The 19,372-nt window shown below is 40.7% G+C and overlaps 1 protein-coding gene across 1 annotated transcript in view; it reads right to left on the bottom strand.

Moving 5' to 3' along the window:
- Positions 1-19,372, bottom strand: part of LOC129778502 (inositol-trisphosphate 3-kinase A) — a 511,575-nt gene that overhangs the window by 376,494 nt on the left and 115,709 nt on the right. Inside the window, exon 3 of the mRNA XM_055785428.1 lies at positions 1,323-3,095. Within this exon, the coding sequence (XP_055641403.1) occupies positions 1,323-2,891 (1,569 nt within the window). The 5' untranslated portion in view covers positions 2,892-3,095. The remainder of the gene's footprint in view (positions 1-1,322; positions 3,096-19,372) is intronic.

Below are 19,372 nucleotides of genomic sequence, written 5' to 3'. Positions count from 1 at the left end.
TTTTATTAGGTTTTTATTTATTGGAATAATAAAGATATTTTTTTAAATTTTATGCGAAGGACCCTATCTAGCTGTTTTCAAATTTTGCTGTAGTGTTTTCTCTTTTTTTTAACAATAATTTTAATAAATACCGTGGGTGGAGTGAATCTCAAACCAACAACGAAAACCCAACAGGTGACTTGTCACAGACTAACATTTTGACATTGACAGATCATTAAAATGTTTTAAAGGTTCGTTCACACGAAAGCACAAAGCTGTCAAGCCAAGACTGAACCGGATGAGCAACAACTGAATATCAAAACGGATCGGGTTTCATACATATTCTGATGAATTGTATGCATTGAACCAGTTTACGCTCATCCGCTGTATAGTTTGTAAGCATAACTTGCAGATACCATATGTTCATAATTCAAAGTTATGCTCATTCACACATAGCTACCCAACATAATCATCTAGCCAATGACCACTTAGTTCCACCATAACTCTCGTACCGTTATTTTTTGTGAGTTTTTCGCTCTCAGCTTGCGAATAGAGGCACATTTCCAGCGTTCCATTTGACGTCATTCGGCGGCTGCTGCAAACCAAATTGATGCCGAATAAACCCCGCAAACGGACGCGCGAGCTTCAGCTGGTTTTGTTTATAATTCTCACCCATTTCCACAATCGTGCAATAAAATTAAAGCAAACAAAAAGTTGATCAACATTCTTGATAGCGGCAATTATTGGGTGTTTACAAAACCGACGGTGCTTTGTGTCTAATCGGGTGGAAATAAATAAAAACAATTTTAATGCTCTTCTTTTTCCGCACCAATACTACGAAGATGACGAGGACGTGGATTGCACATACGACAATTGAAGGATGGACAGATTGAATGTGGTGAGAATCCATTTTATTGTGATCGTCAAGTGGTAGTGGGTGGGTGTGTCCATTTTAGGGTGTGTTTTGCTTGGTTTTAAACCGAAACAAAAACTTGCGAATGTATTATATTCTATCGATACATCTCAAAATATATAAGCTGTAAAAAATAAGGCGAAAGACAGAACAAATAGTTGCGCTATAAATATAAAACAGAAAATGAAATTTGACATCAATCTGGAATATGATCAGCCATAAAATGTACAAATTAAGTCGAACGAAAAAACGGGATAGGCGAAGACTCTGCAAACCATTGATTGCCCTGAATTAGTAGCAATCGAGTGCAAACCTATCGCAGCTCACAGCGAGAATTCTTTCAAACTTGTGTAGTCGATTTGAACTTATGACATATACATTTTCTTTTATTTATTATCACTAATCTAAACTACATCTGATGATCACAAACCTTTTTCTTCTGGCGTTTCTTCGCTTCCAAAATCTCTGGATAAGGCTTCTCGCAAAGCTCGCCGATTGGTGGCCTCAGGCCAAGATCCTGCAGCTGTTGCTTCAACGCTGAATCCTCCTCGTCGTAGCTAAGCGTAGAACAGGTCGAACAGTCGGAAACCTTTCGTTCCGGCGTTCGCAGTCCACACTGATAGTCACAACCATCGAGCGCACTGATCGACGATCCGCAGTAGTTCAAGTTGCTGCAGGATGAGGCAGCACTTAAATCGGACTCGTAGTCGGTGGATACCCGGCGTAACCGGTGCCTGCGGAGGTATTCGATCTCCTCCAACGTAATACCGCACATTGTGTCGTCCGAGTAATCGGACACTACGACCGAAGGGGTTCGCACATAGCGCACTCCATCGACGCCAGAATCACTGATGTAGCTCTGGGCGGATTCCCGCCGTGAGATCGAAGTGCTGGGACATCCGAGAGCTTCCGTTGAGCCGGAGTCCGCGAGAGGTGGATTACTACCTAGTGGGAGCTCGATCAGTTGCGCTTCGAGAATCATCGTGCTGCGAACTAATGTAGGGCAATGATCGGCGTTGATAGTTGTACTATCCGAGGTTGGGAGGAGTGTCGGCTCTGGAACCGGAAGCAGCGCCGAACGTAGTGGGATGTCAGCGACGCCTAGTGTCAATCGTCTTGTCTTCCCCACCTTAGTGATGATCTTCTCCTGTTCCTGCTGACTAATATCTTCATCCAAGCCGAGAGCGGAGTCTGAGCTCGACGAACGTGTGACTTTGTCTCTGTTTTTCATTTTCGATTGACCTCCGGCACTTTCCTCGTCACTGGAACAATAAGGACTCTGCTGGGTGGTGTTCCAACCGTCATCCGATATGGGACTTCTATTTTGCTGGATCCTCGAGACACCACTAGCGTCTGCTGGCTCTATCAGTACCGTACTGCTCGCTGAGCTGGACTGTTTTTCATCCAGAGCGTTTGCACCTGTCTTATCGCAAGGACTGGCAGCCGTCTTATCTAATCGCCTTTTACTATCATCCCCTGCAACCCCACCACCCCTACCAGCAACTACACTCTGCATAAATCTCTGCGTGTCCGCCTCCTTCTGTTTGATAATATTTGCGTACATTTCAATCAGCCGCTCGACACATGGGAATCGAATCGTTTCCTCGTCGCTCTCAACCCCGGAAGAGAACGACCCCGATCCACACTCGGAGTTCCGTTCCCCTCCGTCCCCGTCGGGCCAAAATCTCTTGTAAACAGCAGTCTTTCGCTGTCGCGATCTACTGCCACACGCCGATCCGGTCATTTCCACCCTTGCTTCCTTATCTCTCGCCAAACAAGCACCGATTGCAGTGTCTTTTGATTCAACAATCCCGGCTCCGCTTGCCACCGGCTTCCTTCCGCTTCCTCCCGAGTAAACACTGGCCGCGACAATCGCAGCGGCAGCAGCACTTGTTTTGACGTCAGTCGTGGACTGCGCCTCAATCTGAGCCACCATTCCCGTTACCCCCGAACAAGTGCAGCTACGTGCGCGAGACCCACCTGTCAACGGATCGGTCATTCTATTTGCGTTAGCCCAACCAGCCCGAACTGGTCGCTAAGCCATTGCTGGGATTAAGTGTTCGACGTTCGGAGCCAAAATCCAAAACTGTGCCATCGGGATAATCCGCGCGAAGGTTGTGACTGGCTCAGCGTTCCCAAAAGCACGCACGTTGCTACTCCAGGGGGACCAGCGATTCAGTTGTTTACCAAGCACGGATTAAATCTGAAAGAAAACACACAGATAACGGTATAATTAGTAACGTCTGGGTGGCTATTAACGATTACAATAAATGGGATCAATGTAATGTGGATGGAATGACATCCGGACAGTGGCATTTTATTTGTAGTTATTTATATCAGCCTCAGCAACAACATTAGTGCTTTGTTCTTTTCTGTGAGAAAGTCATATACATTTTCCGACCGACGCACAGAAACTGTTGTCACATAATGCGTTGTATTTTGAATTTTACTGAACAAAACTACGTGTACTAAGACAGTTTGTGAAGAAAGGTTCATTTTATGAAAATTAGCCAACAGATGAAATCAATGGCGGTAGAAAGCGTTTCCGATTCAGCTCAGAATAGAGGGTATCTGTGATAATTTTATGAACAATTTAAAGAAATAACCAAAACATGAACACGAAAAAAATATCTGTATCCGTCCAAAATGCTATCATTTATTTATTTCACCTGTATCCCCGGAAATCTTCGTGTTGCCACAAATTGAATTCAATGGAATGGTTAACAATTACCCTTTGATATTTCAAAGAAAATATTTGAAGATCTATTAAAGCACCAGCTATGGCTCTCAGGGTTGGTATGTGTGATAGGGGAAATTAAGCAGCATTTCACCGAAAGAATACGACTGCTCTCTGGACCTTTTTACCATACACTGCGTTTCACAACTATCCACTATTTTGTTCTGAGTTTCCTGAGATGTGTAAGAAGTCGGTTGAATTGAAGTATATAGTGTAAAATACAACAACTATCTTCATTTTTAAGACTGTCCATTTCAACTTTATTGTTGTGTTCAGGCGCGAAACATTCAAAAAACAAAACTCAAAAATTCCAGTGTTTCATAACTATAGAACCAGAGGGAAAAACTATCACTCCTTTGCAAAATTAACTCCAATTTAACATGAATTACGATAAGTTTCTAATTCGTAGGTCATCTTTAGTTTTCAATCAGTTCGAATAACCCATTCGGTGTGGTTACAACCAAGGTGCATCATGTTGTAGTATGTATTTTGTTCTATGCAGAGGATACTGCTCGTTTAAGCTCTTCAAATCACTCATACTGCTTGTAAGCAGCATCTACTATTCGTCCGATCACTTCTCATAAGTTCCTGACATGGTTTTAATTTGGTAAACATGCTGACCAGTCCAGAATCTGAAGCCCCTATTCATTAAAACATGCCATGACCTTCCGGATTTTATGAACCGATGCCAAATTACCCAATTATCACATTGTTTTTGATGCAATAACAGCAGTAAATGATTCTGAAGTACTTCGTTGCACTTATGACTGTCCATTCGTGTTGATGGTAAGCTATCTTAACCAGGCCTTTTTGGGAAAATTCTCCTCAAACCAGATTTTGGACTGGTCAGCATGTTTACCAAATCAAAACCATGTCAGGAACTTATGAGGAGTGGTTGTACGAACAGTAGATGCAGCCTACAAGCAGTATGAGTGATTTGAAGAACTTAAACGATCAGTACCTTCTTCGTAGAACGTGATATACACTACAACATGGCGCAGCTTGACCGTAACCACACCGAATGGGTTATTCGAACTGATTAAGAACTAAAGATGACCTACGAATTAGAAACTAATCGTGATCCATGTTAAATTGTTAAATTGGTGTTAATTTTGTGAAGGAGTGAGAGTTTTTCCCTTTGGTTCTATAGTTATGAAACACTGGAATTTTAGTTTTTTGAATGTTTCGCGTCTGAAGACAACAATAAAGTTGAAATGGTCAGTCTTATAAATGAAGATAGTTATTGTATTTTAAACTATATACTTCAATTCAACTGACTTCTTACATATCTCTGGAAACTCAGAAAAAATGAGTGGTTCTATAGTTGTGAAACGCAGTGTATAAATAATGGAAATAATTAACAACACAATTGCCATCTGTTAAAAAACAAACCGATACAAGACTTCATGAGAAGTTGGGCTCAAATCATCATGCAACCGTGAGTATTTTGAACATTGTTTTGTTTCTTTCATATACATTTCATAGAGAACGCAAATAATTACGACACGCAATTTGGCATGTGAATACAAGTATACTTCGCCTACTGCTTCACCTCGATATGTAACTCATCGCATTGAATCGGTGCGTTAAGCCGCGATTAGACATTGTGAGTTACTCGGTTGCGAGTAAACGTCAAACGATCCGATGAATTACGAACGCAACCATACTGTGTGGTATACGTCATTAAGGAAGTGTGAAATGAGCATATTGATTTGATAGTGTCAATCGAACTGAACTCGACGTACATCACAGCCGTCGATGTTTTGGTTAACACGTATAATCATGACTCGTCCCCCTTTTCCTCTTCGGCATTCGTACTGGTAAGACGTGCTCTAACATAGGGGAATTTCCCTTCAGAGCGAGAATTGCACATTGGCGATCCTGCCAGGAGGTATAATTGAAAAGTTTATTACGTTCTTTATCCGCACTATTATTTCTCACGCTCTTGGAAGGAAGGAAATCCCTCATACAAACGATTAATAATAATAATAAGTAAAATTAAATAATTTTAAAATTGAGCGAGGTAAAAGCGAGACGGAATGTCTGCACGGAAATGGCGTGACGAGTTGTCTGTACAGAAATAGCGAGCCACGATGTCCGCACGGCAATAGCGAGACGGGATGTCCGCGCGTAAATGGCGAAACAGGAAGTCCAGACGGAAAAGCGAGACGGGATGTCCGCGCGTAAATGGCGAAACAGGAAGTCCAGACGGAAAAGCGAGACGGGATGTCCGCACGGAAATAGCGAGACGGGATGCCCGCACGGAAAAGGCGAGACGGGATGTCCGCACGGAAATCGCGAGACGGGATGTCCGCACGGAAATGGCGAGACGGGATGTCCGCACGGAAATAGCGAGACGGGATGTCCGCACGGAAATAGTGAAACGAGATGTACTTGTTGGGAGCGAAATTAACATGGCAATTCCAAGAAAGTCTATCCGAAGGGATTAAAAAGTATCACAACATAACAATATCGGTGTGTGAGTGTATATATGCATCATAGGCCGCCCACAAGCTGGGGTAAATTGGTTGTTTCGTTAGTAAGTTAGTAAGTAAGATTTGCTTGCAACTCAAAACAGTATTGCTCTCTCATGCAACTTTGGTTACGGTGGAGGTCCGTTATCGGCAGCCGAATGATATTATGAGAAAATGTTGGTGGTAAACGGCGACGGTCCAACAACAAACCAAATAATGAATACATTCTCGGATCAACGCTGAAATTTTGCAGCAAGGTAATCGGTATATATCATCCAGCTCGAAATAATTGAAAAAATTGGCTTGCCTTGGTTTCATTCTTTTACCGAAAGCGGTCATTTGTGTGACATTGCATAGCGGTTCTCGTTAATGTGGTTGTTACAGCTGAATTCATCGAAGCGGGTTTGATTGCGACTGTCCCAGTATGGAGCGAGTTTGGTGATAAAGAAAATTTACAATATAATATGGTTGGAATCAAGGCGCGTAGAAGTATATCCTAAGGTGGGCCAACTTGCTAAAACCACTCTCCAGCCATCTTGGAAGTCTACTGTGTTTTGTTTGTAAACAAAACACAATACGCTAGTGCCGAAGATCGCTCCTGATCAGTCTGTCTCTTTCACGCTTCAAGGAAATAATTCCCCTTCTGCTTTCTTCCGTACTGTTTTCATATACCGCTCCCCTAACCAACTTAGTGACGAAACGGCCTCACCTAGTACCATAGACCCGTCTTGGTTGGAATATCAAATGTGTGTCCTTGAAGCTGATGGAGGTACACTGTGAGAAATAATTAGTAAATATAACGAAATTTTTGGTAAATGTTACCAATCCATAGTCATTTTCTACCGTACTAATAAACATATATGTCAAGCAGAACCATGATTCGTAAGGCCAATATCAGGTACATTTTCCCGCCGAAGATGCACGTATCAGAATTATATCCTTATTATACCTCCGTATCGCCTTATGGCAACAATTAAAGTGGTTAATACGCACTTTTCGCGCCAGTTTTCAGATTTGACAACATTCAAGTTTATCAATGTTATCGAGTAGAATATACTAACCTCTGGTAGGGATGTCGGTTTGTTGACAATATGTACAAAAAATTTGTACATTCTACTAAAGTTTGCATTTGTACATTCTACTAAAGTTTGCAAGTTTGCATCTGTAGTTTTCGACCGAGGATTTTTCTAAGTGTACAGTTTACGCAGGCAGGAAAAATTACGGGGTTGCCTGGATTACGCGAATATTAATAACAACGAGTGAAGTTTTCCCGCCATATTTCGCAAGTATAGTATCACCTAACGTGGAAACAGATGCATATTCCAGGGCCCACAGAGGGAATATTTTCGTAATATCGAATCATTGAAGAGACGCGCATATTTTTGGGTAATTGGTTTCCGCTTCAATAGAGCCACAAAGAAAAAGCTTCCGGTAGCTAGGCGGACGAAGCAGCTCATAGAATAAAAGGCGTTGACGGAGCGAGTTGGAAGGCTCCAAGCACTAGAACAAAAGGTGAGGTACCATGTTGGAATATATGTATGTGTATGTGTTTTCGTGCGACCATGTAACATCTGTTGCATTTACAGCAACTGAGAGGATCAGTGAGACAATAGTTTGGGTATGTTGAAGTTCCAATAAATAGCTCTATCATGCAGTAAATAATACCAGCAATTATCGGAATGAAAATAGGGAAAAAAGTACAATTCCTGTGGTCAGGGAAAAAACAAGTGAAATGTTTGTGTCGTTTTGTGGCACAATTGATGGAATTGGGTGCCCCCCCCCCAAAAAAAAATATATAAAAAAGTATTATTTCATTCAAAGATTCGTGTGGTTGCCATGATGTTAGTTCATTGTGGTTATAGTGATATTTGTACATTCGTAACGTTAACATTGTAGCTTGTGAAGTTCCACTGAGAATATAGCGTAAGACAGTTGGGTCAAGAATAGGGGAATTGCCAGACATTCCCTGACGAACTCAGATCTGAACAGCAAGATACGTTTAAATTATGTTCTAACAGACAGTCGCCAGAGAAGGAGATGAGCATACTAAAATATCAAATGGATTAAGACATTTATTTCCCTTGAGTAGAGGGGAGATGTGTGGTATACGTCATTAAGGAAGTGTGAAATGAGCATATTGATTTGATAGTGTCAATCGAACTGAACTCGACGTACATCACAGCCGTCGATGTTTTGGTTAACACGTATAATCATGACTCGTCCCCCTTTTCCTCTTCGGCATTCGTACTGGTAAGACGTGCTCTAACATAGGGGAATTTCCCTTCAGAGCGAGAATTGCACACATACCACAAAATTTGACATTTGATTTGTATGTATGGAGCTACTCGCGCGTTTGAAAACAAAAAAAAAAGTTTGAAGTAGCTAGGCTGTGAGTAGCCCCATACATGCAACTCAAATGTCAAATTTCGTGGTATGGGTGCGTTCGTAATTCTTCGGATCGATTGACGTTTACTCGCAACCGAGTAACTCACAACGTCTAAATCCGGCTTTACTATCACAGATGTCATTGGTGTCTTCCGCAGTATAAACCTCTTCGTTGTTCGGCAGTGAACGCAGTAAGACGCAGTAAGTCCGTTTCGAATATATTCACACCGTCTCCGGGTTATTCACACCTTATACCAGCCAGCGCATAATTCCGCTCAATTGACATAAAATACTGTATTTCACACTAGCTACATTATATCTCCTAGTAAATTATTGTTGTGTATACTTGTAAAACTATAAATATTCGAAACATAATATACAATACTAAATATAAAATACCAAGTACTATTAGTCACGCTTAAATATTTCAATATCGCACGTCGCCCTATCATTCACCATATTTGTTGTTTTGCTTAGTAAAGTGACTAACAACATTGTTCACAGTTTTTGACGTACGATTGCGTCTTTCGGAAGTGTATTGTGGTACAAATAGAAAATCTAAAATCGAGCACATCGTGAAAATTGTCCAATTTCAAACGCTTATTGCTCAGTCATTTCATGATGGATTGATGAAATTTTTGCGTCAATCGATTTCGGCACTCCATAACAATTTTTTATATTCAAGAAAATAATATATGTCATGAAACTAACTATCGAACAATTGAAAAATCTCAACCCCAATCCTAACGGATATATCCACTGCTGATTGGTCGAAATTGACGGCACATGCAGCGGGTCTCTAACAGCGACATCAAAACCAAGCTGCCTGGGAGAAATCGGCATTGCAAATACATAAAAGTAGGGGGAGCTTTTACTCCCACCGAAATGTGTTCCCCAACAGAGACGTTTAAACCAAGCTGCCTGGGGGAAATCGGCATTGCAAATACATGAAATTTGGAGGAGCTTTTGTTCCTGTCGAAATGTATTCCCTAACAGAGACATTAAAATCAAGCTGCCTGGTTGAAATCGGTATTGCAAATACATGAAATTAGGGGGAGCTTTTGCTCCCACCGAAATGTGTTCCCTATCAGAGACATAAAAACCAAGCTGCCTGGTTGAAATCGGCATTGCAAATACATGAAAGTAGGGGGAACTTTTGTTCCTACCGAAATGTGTTCCCTAACAGAGCCATTACAACCAAGCTGCCTGGGGGAAATCGTCATTGCTAATACATGAAAGTACGGGAAACTTTTGTTCCTACCGAAATGTGTTCCCTAACAGAGACAATACAACCAAGCTGCCTGGGGGAAATCGGCATTGCAAATTCATGAAAGTAGGGGGAACTTTTGTTCCTACCGAAATGTGTTCCCCAATAGAGACATCACCAAATCATTATCAAAGAGTTTAACGATGTTATTCTTCTAACATATCCAGAATCAACAGATAGCCTAACGGATCCTACGTAATCCTACGTTAACTATGCGGTCGTGTCTCGAACACAACCATCCTGCGACTTTTATCTAATTGCGAAGTATGAACGATTTGAATTTGCCGGGAAATAGTAAAAACTGAACAATACAGATACGTTGCTCTGAAGTAAGTAGTCTGATTTAAAAGTTTTTTCACATCTTTTCATTACAAATTCGATCGGTTATCACCAAAATAAACATGGCCGGAACAAGGACACCCATATTTCTACTTGTTTTTTATTCCACCCAACAGATTTCGTTTGCTAAATTGCGATGAGTAAAACAAATGTCGGTCAGAAACGCATCCGATTTGATAGGTCGAAAATAGCAGACGCTGTGAAAATGTTGAGGACCGGATGTCCTGTTCGAAAGGCGGCCAAATTGCATGGAATTCCGTACACTATTACGCGAGAAGGTCTTTGGAAAGTATACCAGATCAGGTTCTGGAAAAGCAACCGTTCTGAATGTCACTGAAGAAGGACAAATAGTTTTCCCGTGGACACTGAGTAATTTTAGCCACAAAAAGACCAGCCATTTCGGAGACGCTTGGTGCTTTAGCCGCAGAGAACCCGTCTTAGGCGGCGGTGACACTGAGTGCAGAAAAGTGGTCGTACAAATTGTATGCAATAGTGAAAGTAAACAACCACATTGACTTGTATTGGTGTGGTTACATTGCTTCCCCTTTGCTTCGCTCGAGTTCGTCAGCTTCTATCGAACAAAATTGTTTGTTTCTCTTCGTACAATCAAATTTTCGTGCGTACTCCGATCCAAAATAACCTTAGGCTAAAGGAGGCCGTACACTGTTTGCCCGGAGGTCAAATATTTGATATTTTTTGACAGATAAGGTATTTGATATTTGTACAAACACTATTTTGTTTGCCACTCTTCAATTTTCAACAGTGGTAAACAATGTCAAACACCGAACATGGAAAAAATCCGCTGAAATATTCAAGGTAACCTAACCATGTACCGACAGGTTCCAAGAACAGACTGAAAAAATATTTTAGACATCCAATAATTGAATATTTGCTTGTCGTGTTTTGTGTAGAATATATACAGTACACGTTGACCAAATTTTATCTGTCAAAAAGAGTCAAATATTTGGCTTCGGTCAAACAATGTATGAGCACCCTAAGGAAGGCAATCTGACTTACCGGTTAGAGTCATCTTAACTAGTCGCGACCTCAACCTTTACCAATTTCTTTTAAGAAATGATATCTGTTTGATTCGTTCCCTCCTCATCAAACCAAACTACCACACTCACTCCATCCTAGTCTTAAGTCCTAATTCTGTCCAATAAATCTAGTGTTAGATTTAGTTATTACCAAATTGTTAGTCTCAATTATATAGAAAATAAGTTATATCTTAAGGTGAAATTTGACTCTGTAAACGTTAGATAGTAAGTAATTGAGTCTGATTAACTCCTTCACGTATAACGTCGAACCACACTCGTGGCGATTAGACTGTGCCAGAACGTACAACATCGAACCTCACTCGTCGTCTATCGATGTGAAATGGATACATGCTTCAGGCGTGTGATGATGTGGAACTGCTACGATCGTAAGTAAGATACACACACTCAGCAGAGTATCGAAACGACTCACTGTACTCGTTTTTGGGCCTTGTTGTTGAAATAAAATCGTACGGCAAGGGGTTAATAAACATTTTTGGAAAAAAAAACTGTAGTTCATTCGATTATTGATTTCAGGAAAGCACGTAAGCGATTCTTTGCTCTTAGATCAGATGTGAATAGAGAGCGGTTGCGTGGCATCGAGACATCGTACAATGGCTTACATTCCTCCACCTATCAACAATACATATCCAGAGTGGAATCAAACTTAAAGCAAAACCCATCGATGTTCTGGAGGTAGGTTAAAGGACAAAAAGCTGGCAACCGCGTACCAATTAATGTTACCTATAACGACCATATAGCCTGTACAGCCGACGAAGCTGCCAATTGCTTTTCCAACTTTTTCCAACGTGTGTACTGTTCAACTCCACCTATACCTCGCCCGGGATGTTTCAACAACCTACCATCTCAGAACAGAGGTGCTTTCCAAGTTTATGGAAAACCGCTTCTATGATTCCTGTCCATAAATCCGGCAGTTTATACAATATGGTCTACTATAGAGGAATTTCGATTCTCAGTTGTTTGGGAAAGGTTTTCGAATCTCTAATGCACAACGTCATGCTTAATGCTGTAAAGCCTATTATCTCTGACTATCAACACGGATTCTTATCGCATCGCTCAACGGTGACCAACCTAATGTGCTACTCCAGCGTACTGTTTCGTGAGATCGAACGGCTTAAGTGCGATTCACATACAACATACACGTCCCGTTCACGTTGTGTCAATTATTCTCCTAAGCAATTGTTGTGGAAACATTCACATACAACAGCAACGTAAAGACCCGTCAGCGACCGTCGAACGAAAAGGACCGGCAGGATCTGTAGAAAAGAATAATTAACGGAGAGGGACGGCTCGTTGGGTTTTTGCCTGGGCTTTGTGCCTGGGCTTTGTGTCTCGGCTTTTGTTTTGATTTTGGCTGCATTTTTTATGCCAACATATCTCCCTGTTTCAAATTTCTCAGTCAAAATTAATTCACGACTAGCTGAGAAAAATAGTCTATATATTATTATTGTTGAAAAAGGGGCGGGACTACAGGTTTTAGGCATTTAAATAATATAGTTCAATGATTTTCATTGATTTTTTTCTAAATTTAGGACTGATTCTAGGCATGCTGATTTGAAAGAGGACATTGCAATTTAGAATTGTTGTAGATGTCGACACCATGAAAACATTGAATAAAGTGCGATTCACATACAACATCCACGTCACGCTCACGTTCCGTCCCATCACGTTGCGTCAATTATTCTTCCAAGCAGGTCTTATGCAAACATTCACCTACACCGGCAACGACAACTTCGACTTGACGTTGCTGGTGTATGTGAATACTTCAATAGAAATTGCAACGTGACGTGACGGAACGTGAACGTGACGTGGATGTTGTATGTGAATCGCGCTTAACTCATTCGCTTGACATTTGACGTGACGGTGCTGGTGCAAGTATTGACTGTATGTGCGAATTGGTGGAGACGTTGACGGAACGTAGACGTTCTTTTCCGTAACGTTCTATGTGAATCGCACATTAATCAAGAAGATTCTGTGTATATCGACTTTTCGAAAGCCTTCGACACTGTACCGCACGCCTATGCAATTGAAAAAATGAAGCACGTAGGCTTCCCGACCTGGATCGCGGAATGGTTAATGTCATACTTAACAGATCGAAAGGCATTCGTACAGCTGAATTCGTCGCGATCCAGCACGCTCAGCATACCATCTGGTGTACCGCAGGGTAGCGTGCTGGGTCCATTACTGTTTATCCCGTTCATCAAGGATTTATGCCTTCGTATATCCTCCGAGAAGCTGCTTCTTGCTGACGACTTTAAAATCATCAGAATATCGACGTAGTTCTGAGCTGGTGTAAAGAGAATGGTATGAATGTGAACATAACCGAGTGCAAAATGATCACCTTTAGTCGCAGTCGATCTTCAGTCTCACACCAATATCTGATCGAGCGTACAGTCTATTCGCGACTTGGGTGTTATGATGGATTCTAAACTTCGTTCTCATGAGCACGTTTCCATTAGTACTGCCAAACCGTATTCCGTACTTGGATTCATTCGTCGCAACGCTGCTCAGCTAACCAACGTGTATGCACTGAAATCGCTTTTTTGCGCATTAGTGCGTAGCATCATAGAATACGCTGTTCCGGTCTGGGCACCTTGCCACACGTACCAGATAATCCGCATCGAACACATTCGGAAAATGTTTATACGATTCGCACTTCGTAACTTGCCTTGGAACGATCCCCTAAATCTTCCCGACTACCAAGATCGTTGCCGCCTGATTAGTCTTGAACTTCTGTCTGTACGACGACAAAGGCTGCAACAGCTGTTAATATTCGACGTCCTGACGAACAACATTGACTGTCCTGATCTTCTACAAGAAATTCCACTTGCCGTACCACCGCGACAGCTGCGACACTCCGCTCTAATTGCCATTCCTAGACACAGGACTGATTATGGATACAACAGTTCCCTATGCTCCTGTCTTAAAGCTTTCAATGACATATGTGAAAAATTCCATTTCAATATTGCCAGACAATGTTTCATATGTAGAATCAGGAATTTAGTATAGGTTAGGACTAGTTTGTACGGTACCACCGAAGACTAAATACAAATAAATAAATAAATGACTGTGGAAACATATAAATTTATTTCCGCGTGCTGAATCAAAACAATTCAGAAAATCACCCGGCATAAATGCTGATGATTGATAATGCTCCTTATGTTACCTTTGTAATCGCGAATAATTATTTCACGTTGCGCCTAATAGTGGATTCATTTTTATATCCTTGGATGCAAAGAAAAAAGTTATCTCGGTAAAACTATCAAAAAATGCTGTTTCAGCGAAAAGTTCTGAAGGCATTTCATTTGGCTACTGCTGGTTCATCTATTGTTTGAGCTCGGTATCTCTAAGCATCTTCTATGTTGGATTTCAGCATCCAGTATTAGTTGTATGTTATATTATTAGAATTCATATCAGTTTTAGTTTGTGTACAATAACAAATTGTATTCGTTTATTTTTTACTTTCCGTCTCCTGAAATCCATTGAACAATTGTCGAAACCCACCATAAGACATGTGCACGGATAACATAGGAACAAACATTTTGTAATTGTTCATTACATTAAATCCAAATATCATTTACTTCATCTTGACCAAACGAACTAAAAATAATTCACAAAATCATTTATACAAACACTAATATGAACACAAAATTCGTTTTATCCTACATTCAAAAAAGTGCCTTGTGAGACATTGGCACAATTTTTGTTTTGTGTGTTACTTGGATAATATTCACCACAAATAATGCTATAAAAAATCCACCTTTCGCACCAAAGTGTATTTCCGGGGGCCGTCAGGCATAAAATAACCATGTCCCAACTGGGATCAATCAGCAATTAGCATCCGAGCCATTAGGACGTTTTCCTTCATAAGTTCAAAACTTCGACCACAACTGACGGTTGTGCCAGCTAATAATTCGACGGGCTGAAGATTGTCACAGGATCATCAATTCGACGGGCTGAATGTTGGGCCAGTGGAATACAAAAAGAACAATGTACTGAAGATTGTGCCATTGTGCATCCCTACTGAAGGTGGTACCAGTCAACCAAATATCAAAGCAGCAACGCAGCTGCGGACAAGACCGAGCGACGCGAGCTGGTGGACAATTCCGGTTCTAAAATTAATTAAATAAAAAGAGGTTATTTCACAAGAAAAGTTCTTATATTTTGCTCATTGTTCGAACTCCCACATCCGCAAACGACCCGCAAAGGAGAGTCGGTAACACTTGTACAGTAATTTACATTTAATGCGATATGCCGAGGCATCACTCAGTGTCGCATTGGAGGCGATTTTGACCTTTTTTCTTTCTTCTTGGCGATTTTGACCTGTAATTGGACATTTTCGAAGAGAGTGGTACAGCGTCGACGTCTGGTGGCGACTTCCAATGTGGGGCCATAATTTGGGCCCCGAACTCGATGTTTACAAAAATGTCCAATTAGAGGTAAAATGTCAAATTAAACGTGTCGCATTACAGGTCATTTCCAGTTAGCAAATTGTTGTGTTAAATGTAAATTACTGTATTGTTAAAATCGAACCCTTCACAAACATCATTAAAACAAAATTACAGGAGGGTTGTGCCCGAAATACGACCACATAGAAGACGTAGGATTAGGTTAGATTGTTTGTTTCATACTGATTATAGATACAATTGAAACATGTGGAACGGTGAAGATGGTTTACAGTGGATGTATGTTTCGTCAATCAATAAAATAAGTGAGCCATGTTTGGTAGAGATAATAGTCGAGAAGAAGCCCAGAAAAAAATGGAGGTACATTGTGAATCATTCATTTTTGGTGATGACTTTAAAAACAATATTCTCTGCATTCAGCATTCAGTAAACTGGTTAGCAATTGTCATAACCAGTTGGTTGTAGTGAATGAACATAAATTACAAATTGTTGGAGAAACACTCGGCAAACATAGAAAAGGACAAGACAGATGAACTTTTTTTCTTGATAATATATGTAATGTATGATAATATATGTTGATATGTTGATTGAGAATGAATTCATTCCTTCATGGGTCGAAATTGGCTAGATATGTTTACGGCAATTTTGGAGGGTTTTTTTTTCTACAATCTGCAATTTATAAATAGCTGTAGTGAAATAAACTGTGAAACTTGATTGAACTACGATGATCGTTAATCCCGTTTCCACTTTCAAACGTCAAACACACTGCAAATAAAAATGTAAACAAGAAAAAGCCGAATTTTGAACCCAACACAAACACGAACAATACTGTGACTACCAATCGTTCTATTCAATCGTTATTGTTATCAAAAATAAACGTCCTTCGCGCTACCAGAAGAATCTATAATCTACAAGTTTCTCTTCTTTTGTCGTTTACGTCACAACAAAGCAATCGACGTCAAAACATAACAAAGGCAACTATGTTATTATCACCAGCCTACAGTTGCCACTGAGAACCGTAGACGAGTGGGGTGTTTGGATCGAAAGTGGGTATCAGAGATGGAGCATGAACATCCGAAGCTCGATTCAAACGATGGTTAATCAAGACGCGGAGAGAATTATCTCTCCGTTTTGATTCCTTATGGTTTATCATGGCTGGTTCTGCATTCAACGTTGTGGATCTACAGTGTGATATTGCATTAAAAAAAACTCAGCTATCGCCGGCCGGCTTAGCGAGTGTGAGTGGCTCGAGAGAATGAGTGCATCTCGTTTAAATTCTCCCTCTCACGTTGCTCAGTTCCGCCGTAAACGTAGTCGAGTCGAACGCTGCGAGATTTGAGCAACTCATAAGCCATAACAAAACCTGTTATCAAATACTAATCTGAGAACACATTCATTCCGAGTGAATGAATCGCGTTCCGTTCAATAGTTTAATAGCATCAATTCACCCAATTCGCAACATGTGTGTTCAGTGGGGCCACTTTTTTTGCAGACGCAAATCGTTAAACACGAACGACTAGCTGTAATCCGGATTTATTCTCATTTTTGCATAATTTTATGAGTCGAACTAACCATATACCGAGTGATGCTGGTGCCTCGGTAGCAGTTAACCTCTGTCCGTTTGTTGAACCGGTTTTTTTCTGCTATTGATATCAGCTCCATCGGAGGAGATGTGCAAATCTGCAGAAACAACTTCCGTATGGTGAACCACTACTGAACTAGAAAACCGCCACAGGTAATCCCAATTCATAGCCAACTAGCGCCAAGCGGCGCTCAGTGACTCGACACCCAAGGTCGTCCTCCTTTCGGAACAGTTGATGAAAATAATTAAGAAAAAAAAAGAACATGGCACAGTTCAATCAAAAAGGAAGTCGGAGGTGAGCTCGCACAAATCGATTCGATTTGGTTGGTGTGTTGTTCGTTGCTATTATGCGCCAATATCCGCACACGCGGTTCGCAAGCGCCATTTTGGGACGCGACCTAAGTTTTTGTGCTTTTACCACACCTTAAACCAGTCCACGAAATGTGTCACTTGGTGCGGTTGGTACGCACTAAACCCCCATAGCCCAGTGCTCAATGTCAGTGCGTTACAACAGCACATGCGTATTTGAAGATTGTAATCGTCGATCACCGCTGATCGCAAGTGGTATGACGTATGACGTAACCAACCCATGATTTCGAGAATTAATCGTGTGAAGGTGATTGGTCGATTTGTTTTCTTCACCCAAACAATTGCCGGTTGATTCAATCGAATTACTGCGGTGTTTGAATTGCGCCGGTAATTGAGTCACAAATCACAACAGGTGGCCTTCCGCACGGATCTTCGAACCGACACCTCGTCTGGACTCGAGTCCAAGTGCGAGTGCTGCGCCTCGCACCATAAAACGATATTTCATCTTTAGTTTAAAACCACTTTTCGATCGTTCGATATTGCCGTATACATGTCATGTGGAGTTGTTTACCTTCTCCAGTGCGGTTGATCCTGCTTAAGGGGTGCGTTAATCGATGATAATTTACGGCACTTAAGATGTGCAACACTATGTGGAGGACGGCGATGGAAGCGCCGGCTTATCTGTTGCGGGTACTTTAGTTGGAATTGGTCGTTGGGAGGGGTTATGAGTTGGTGAGACATTTGGCTATAGGCGCACATATATTGTGAGTAGAGGAGAAAGTAAATGGAGAAACATAGGAGTAAATTAATTGTTGAACACTTTCCAAATGTTGAACAGTCCGAAGAATTCTAGCTAGAAGTCAATTTTATTAGTTGTTTTTTATACAATATCTTCAAAAACATCTGCATTTAAAAGTTACACATGTTATGTTGCCGAATTAATAACATTTACATAATCTTTACCTTTGAAAAATGCGATTAAAATATTGTGTAATCGATGATCATTTGGCACTGTAATTTTTGAAAATAAAATTAAGAAAGTGCATCCTGAAAGTAAGCTTCATAATGAAAAGAGCTACGAATTTTTTACTGCCAATATTTTTTCAAAAAGTCTGAAACTTTTTTTTCTAACAGTTTTTCAACCATCAGAGGTGCTGACACTCTAAAATATTATAGAAATAATAAATTTTCAGACGCTGTTTATTTTCAGCTCATGTTCCATTTGTCGAACACTTCCATAATCTAAAACTGGAAACCAGAAACTTTTCAAGCCCATATATTGGGGTTTATTCCACGTCGCGAATGACGTGAGATAGCCCAAGTCACTCGTGTTACTCTATTATGGCCGGCGAATGTGATGGAAAACACGCCTTGAATGAACACCGATGAACTTTTACGGGATTCCCCGAGGCCTAGGTAGTGCGGACTGAATCAAAACGGCTGTCAAAAAAGATTCAATTGAAATGTCAAAAAAGATCCAATGATCAGAAGTGTTATTTTTCTTATGATAATGAACACTATGAAAAAGGTATTGTTATCAAAGACAAAAATAATTAAACTTATAAAATGAACGAATTACATTTTTCCGTCAATTGTTTAATTGACCATTGCATCTCTGAAAGAACATCTTATATTGCAAGGTATCAGAACCTGACAGAATATACACAACCTACGAATAACGCTTAGTTCACTCCAAGATTTTAATGTGGGAGCAAAATTCGACATTGGCGAATTTCGATACGTATATACAGGGTGGGCCATTTAAAGTGGAAGGATTTGTTTTTGCAATAGCAAAGTAAAGAAGTGGAATTTAAAAAAAGTTTTTTTGAAATTCATTTATTTTGGTCCAAGGAGATTTGTTCTAACTACTTTTTGATTATGATATCTCGTAAATGACCGCCTCTGGCCTTGACCGCAAAATGTGCC

This window comes from Toxorhynchites rutilus, chromosome 3 (assembly GCF_029784135.1).
Source record: "Toxorhynchites rutilus septentrionalis strain SRP chromosome 3, ASM2978413v1, whole genome shotgun sequence".
In the NCBI taxonomy this organism is placed as follows: domain Eukaryota; kingdom Metazoa; phylum Arthropoda; class Insecta; order Diptera; family Culicidae; genus Toxorhynchites; species Toxorhynchites rutilus.
The sequence above is the reverse complement of the archived record's forward strand: the minus strand, read 5'-3'. Positions and strand labels throughout refer to the sequence as shown.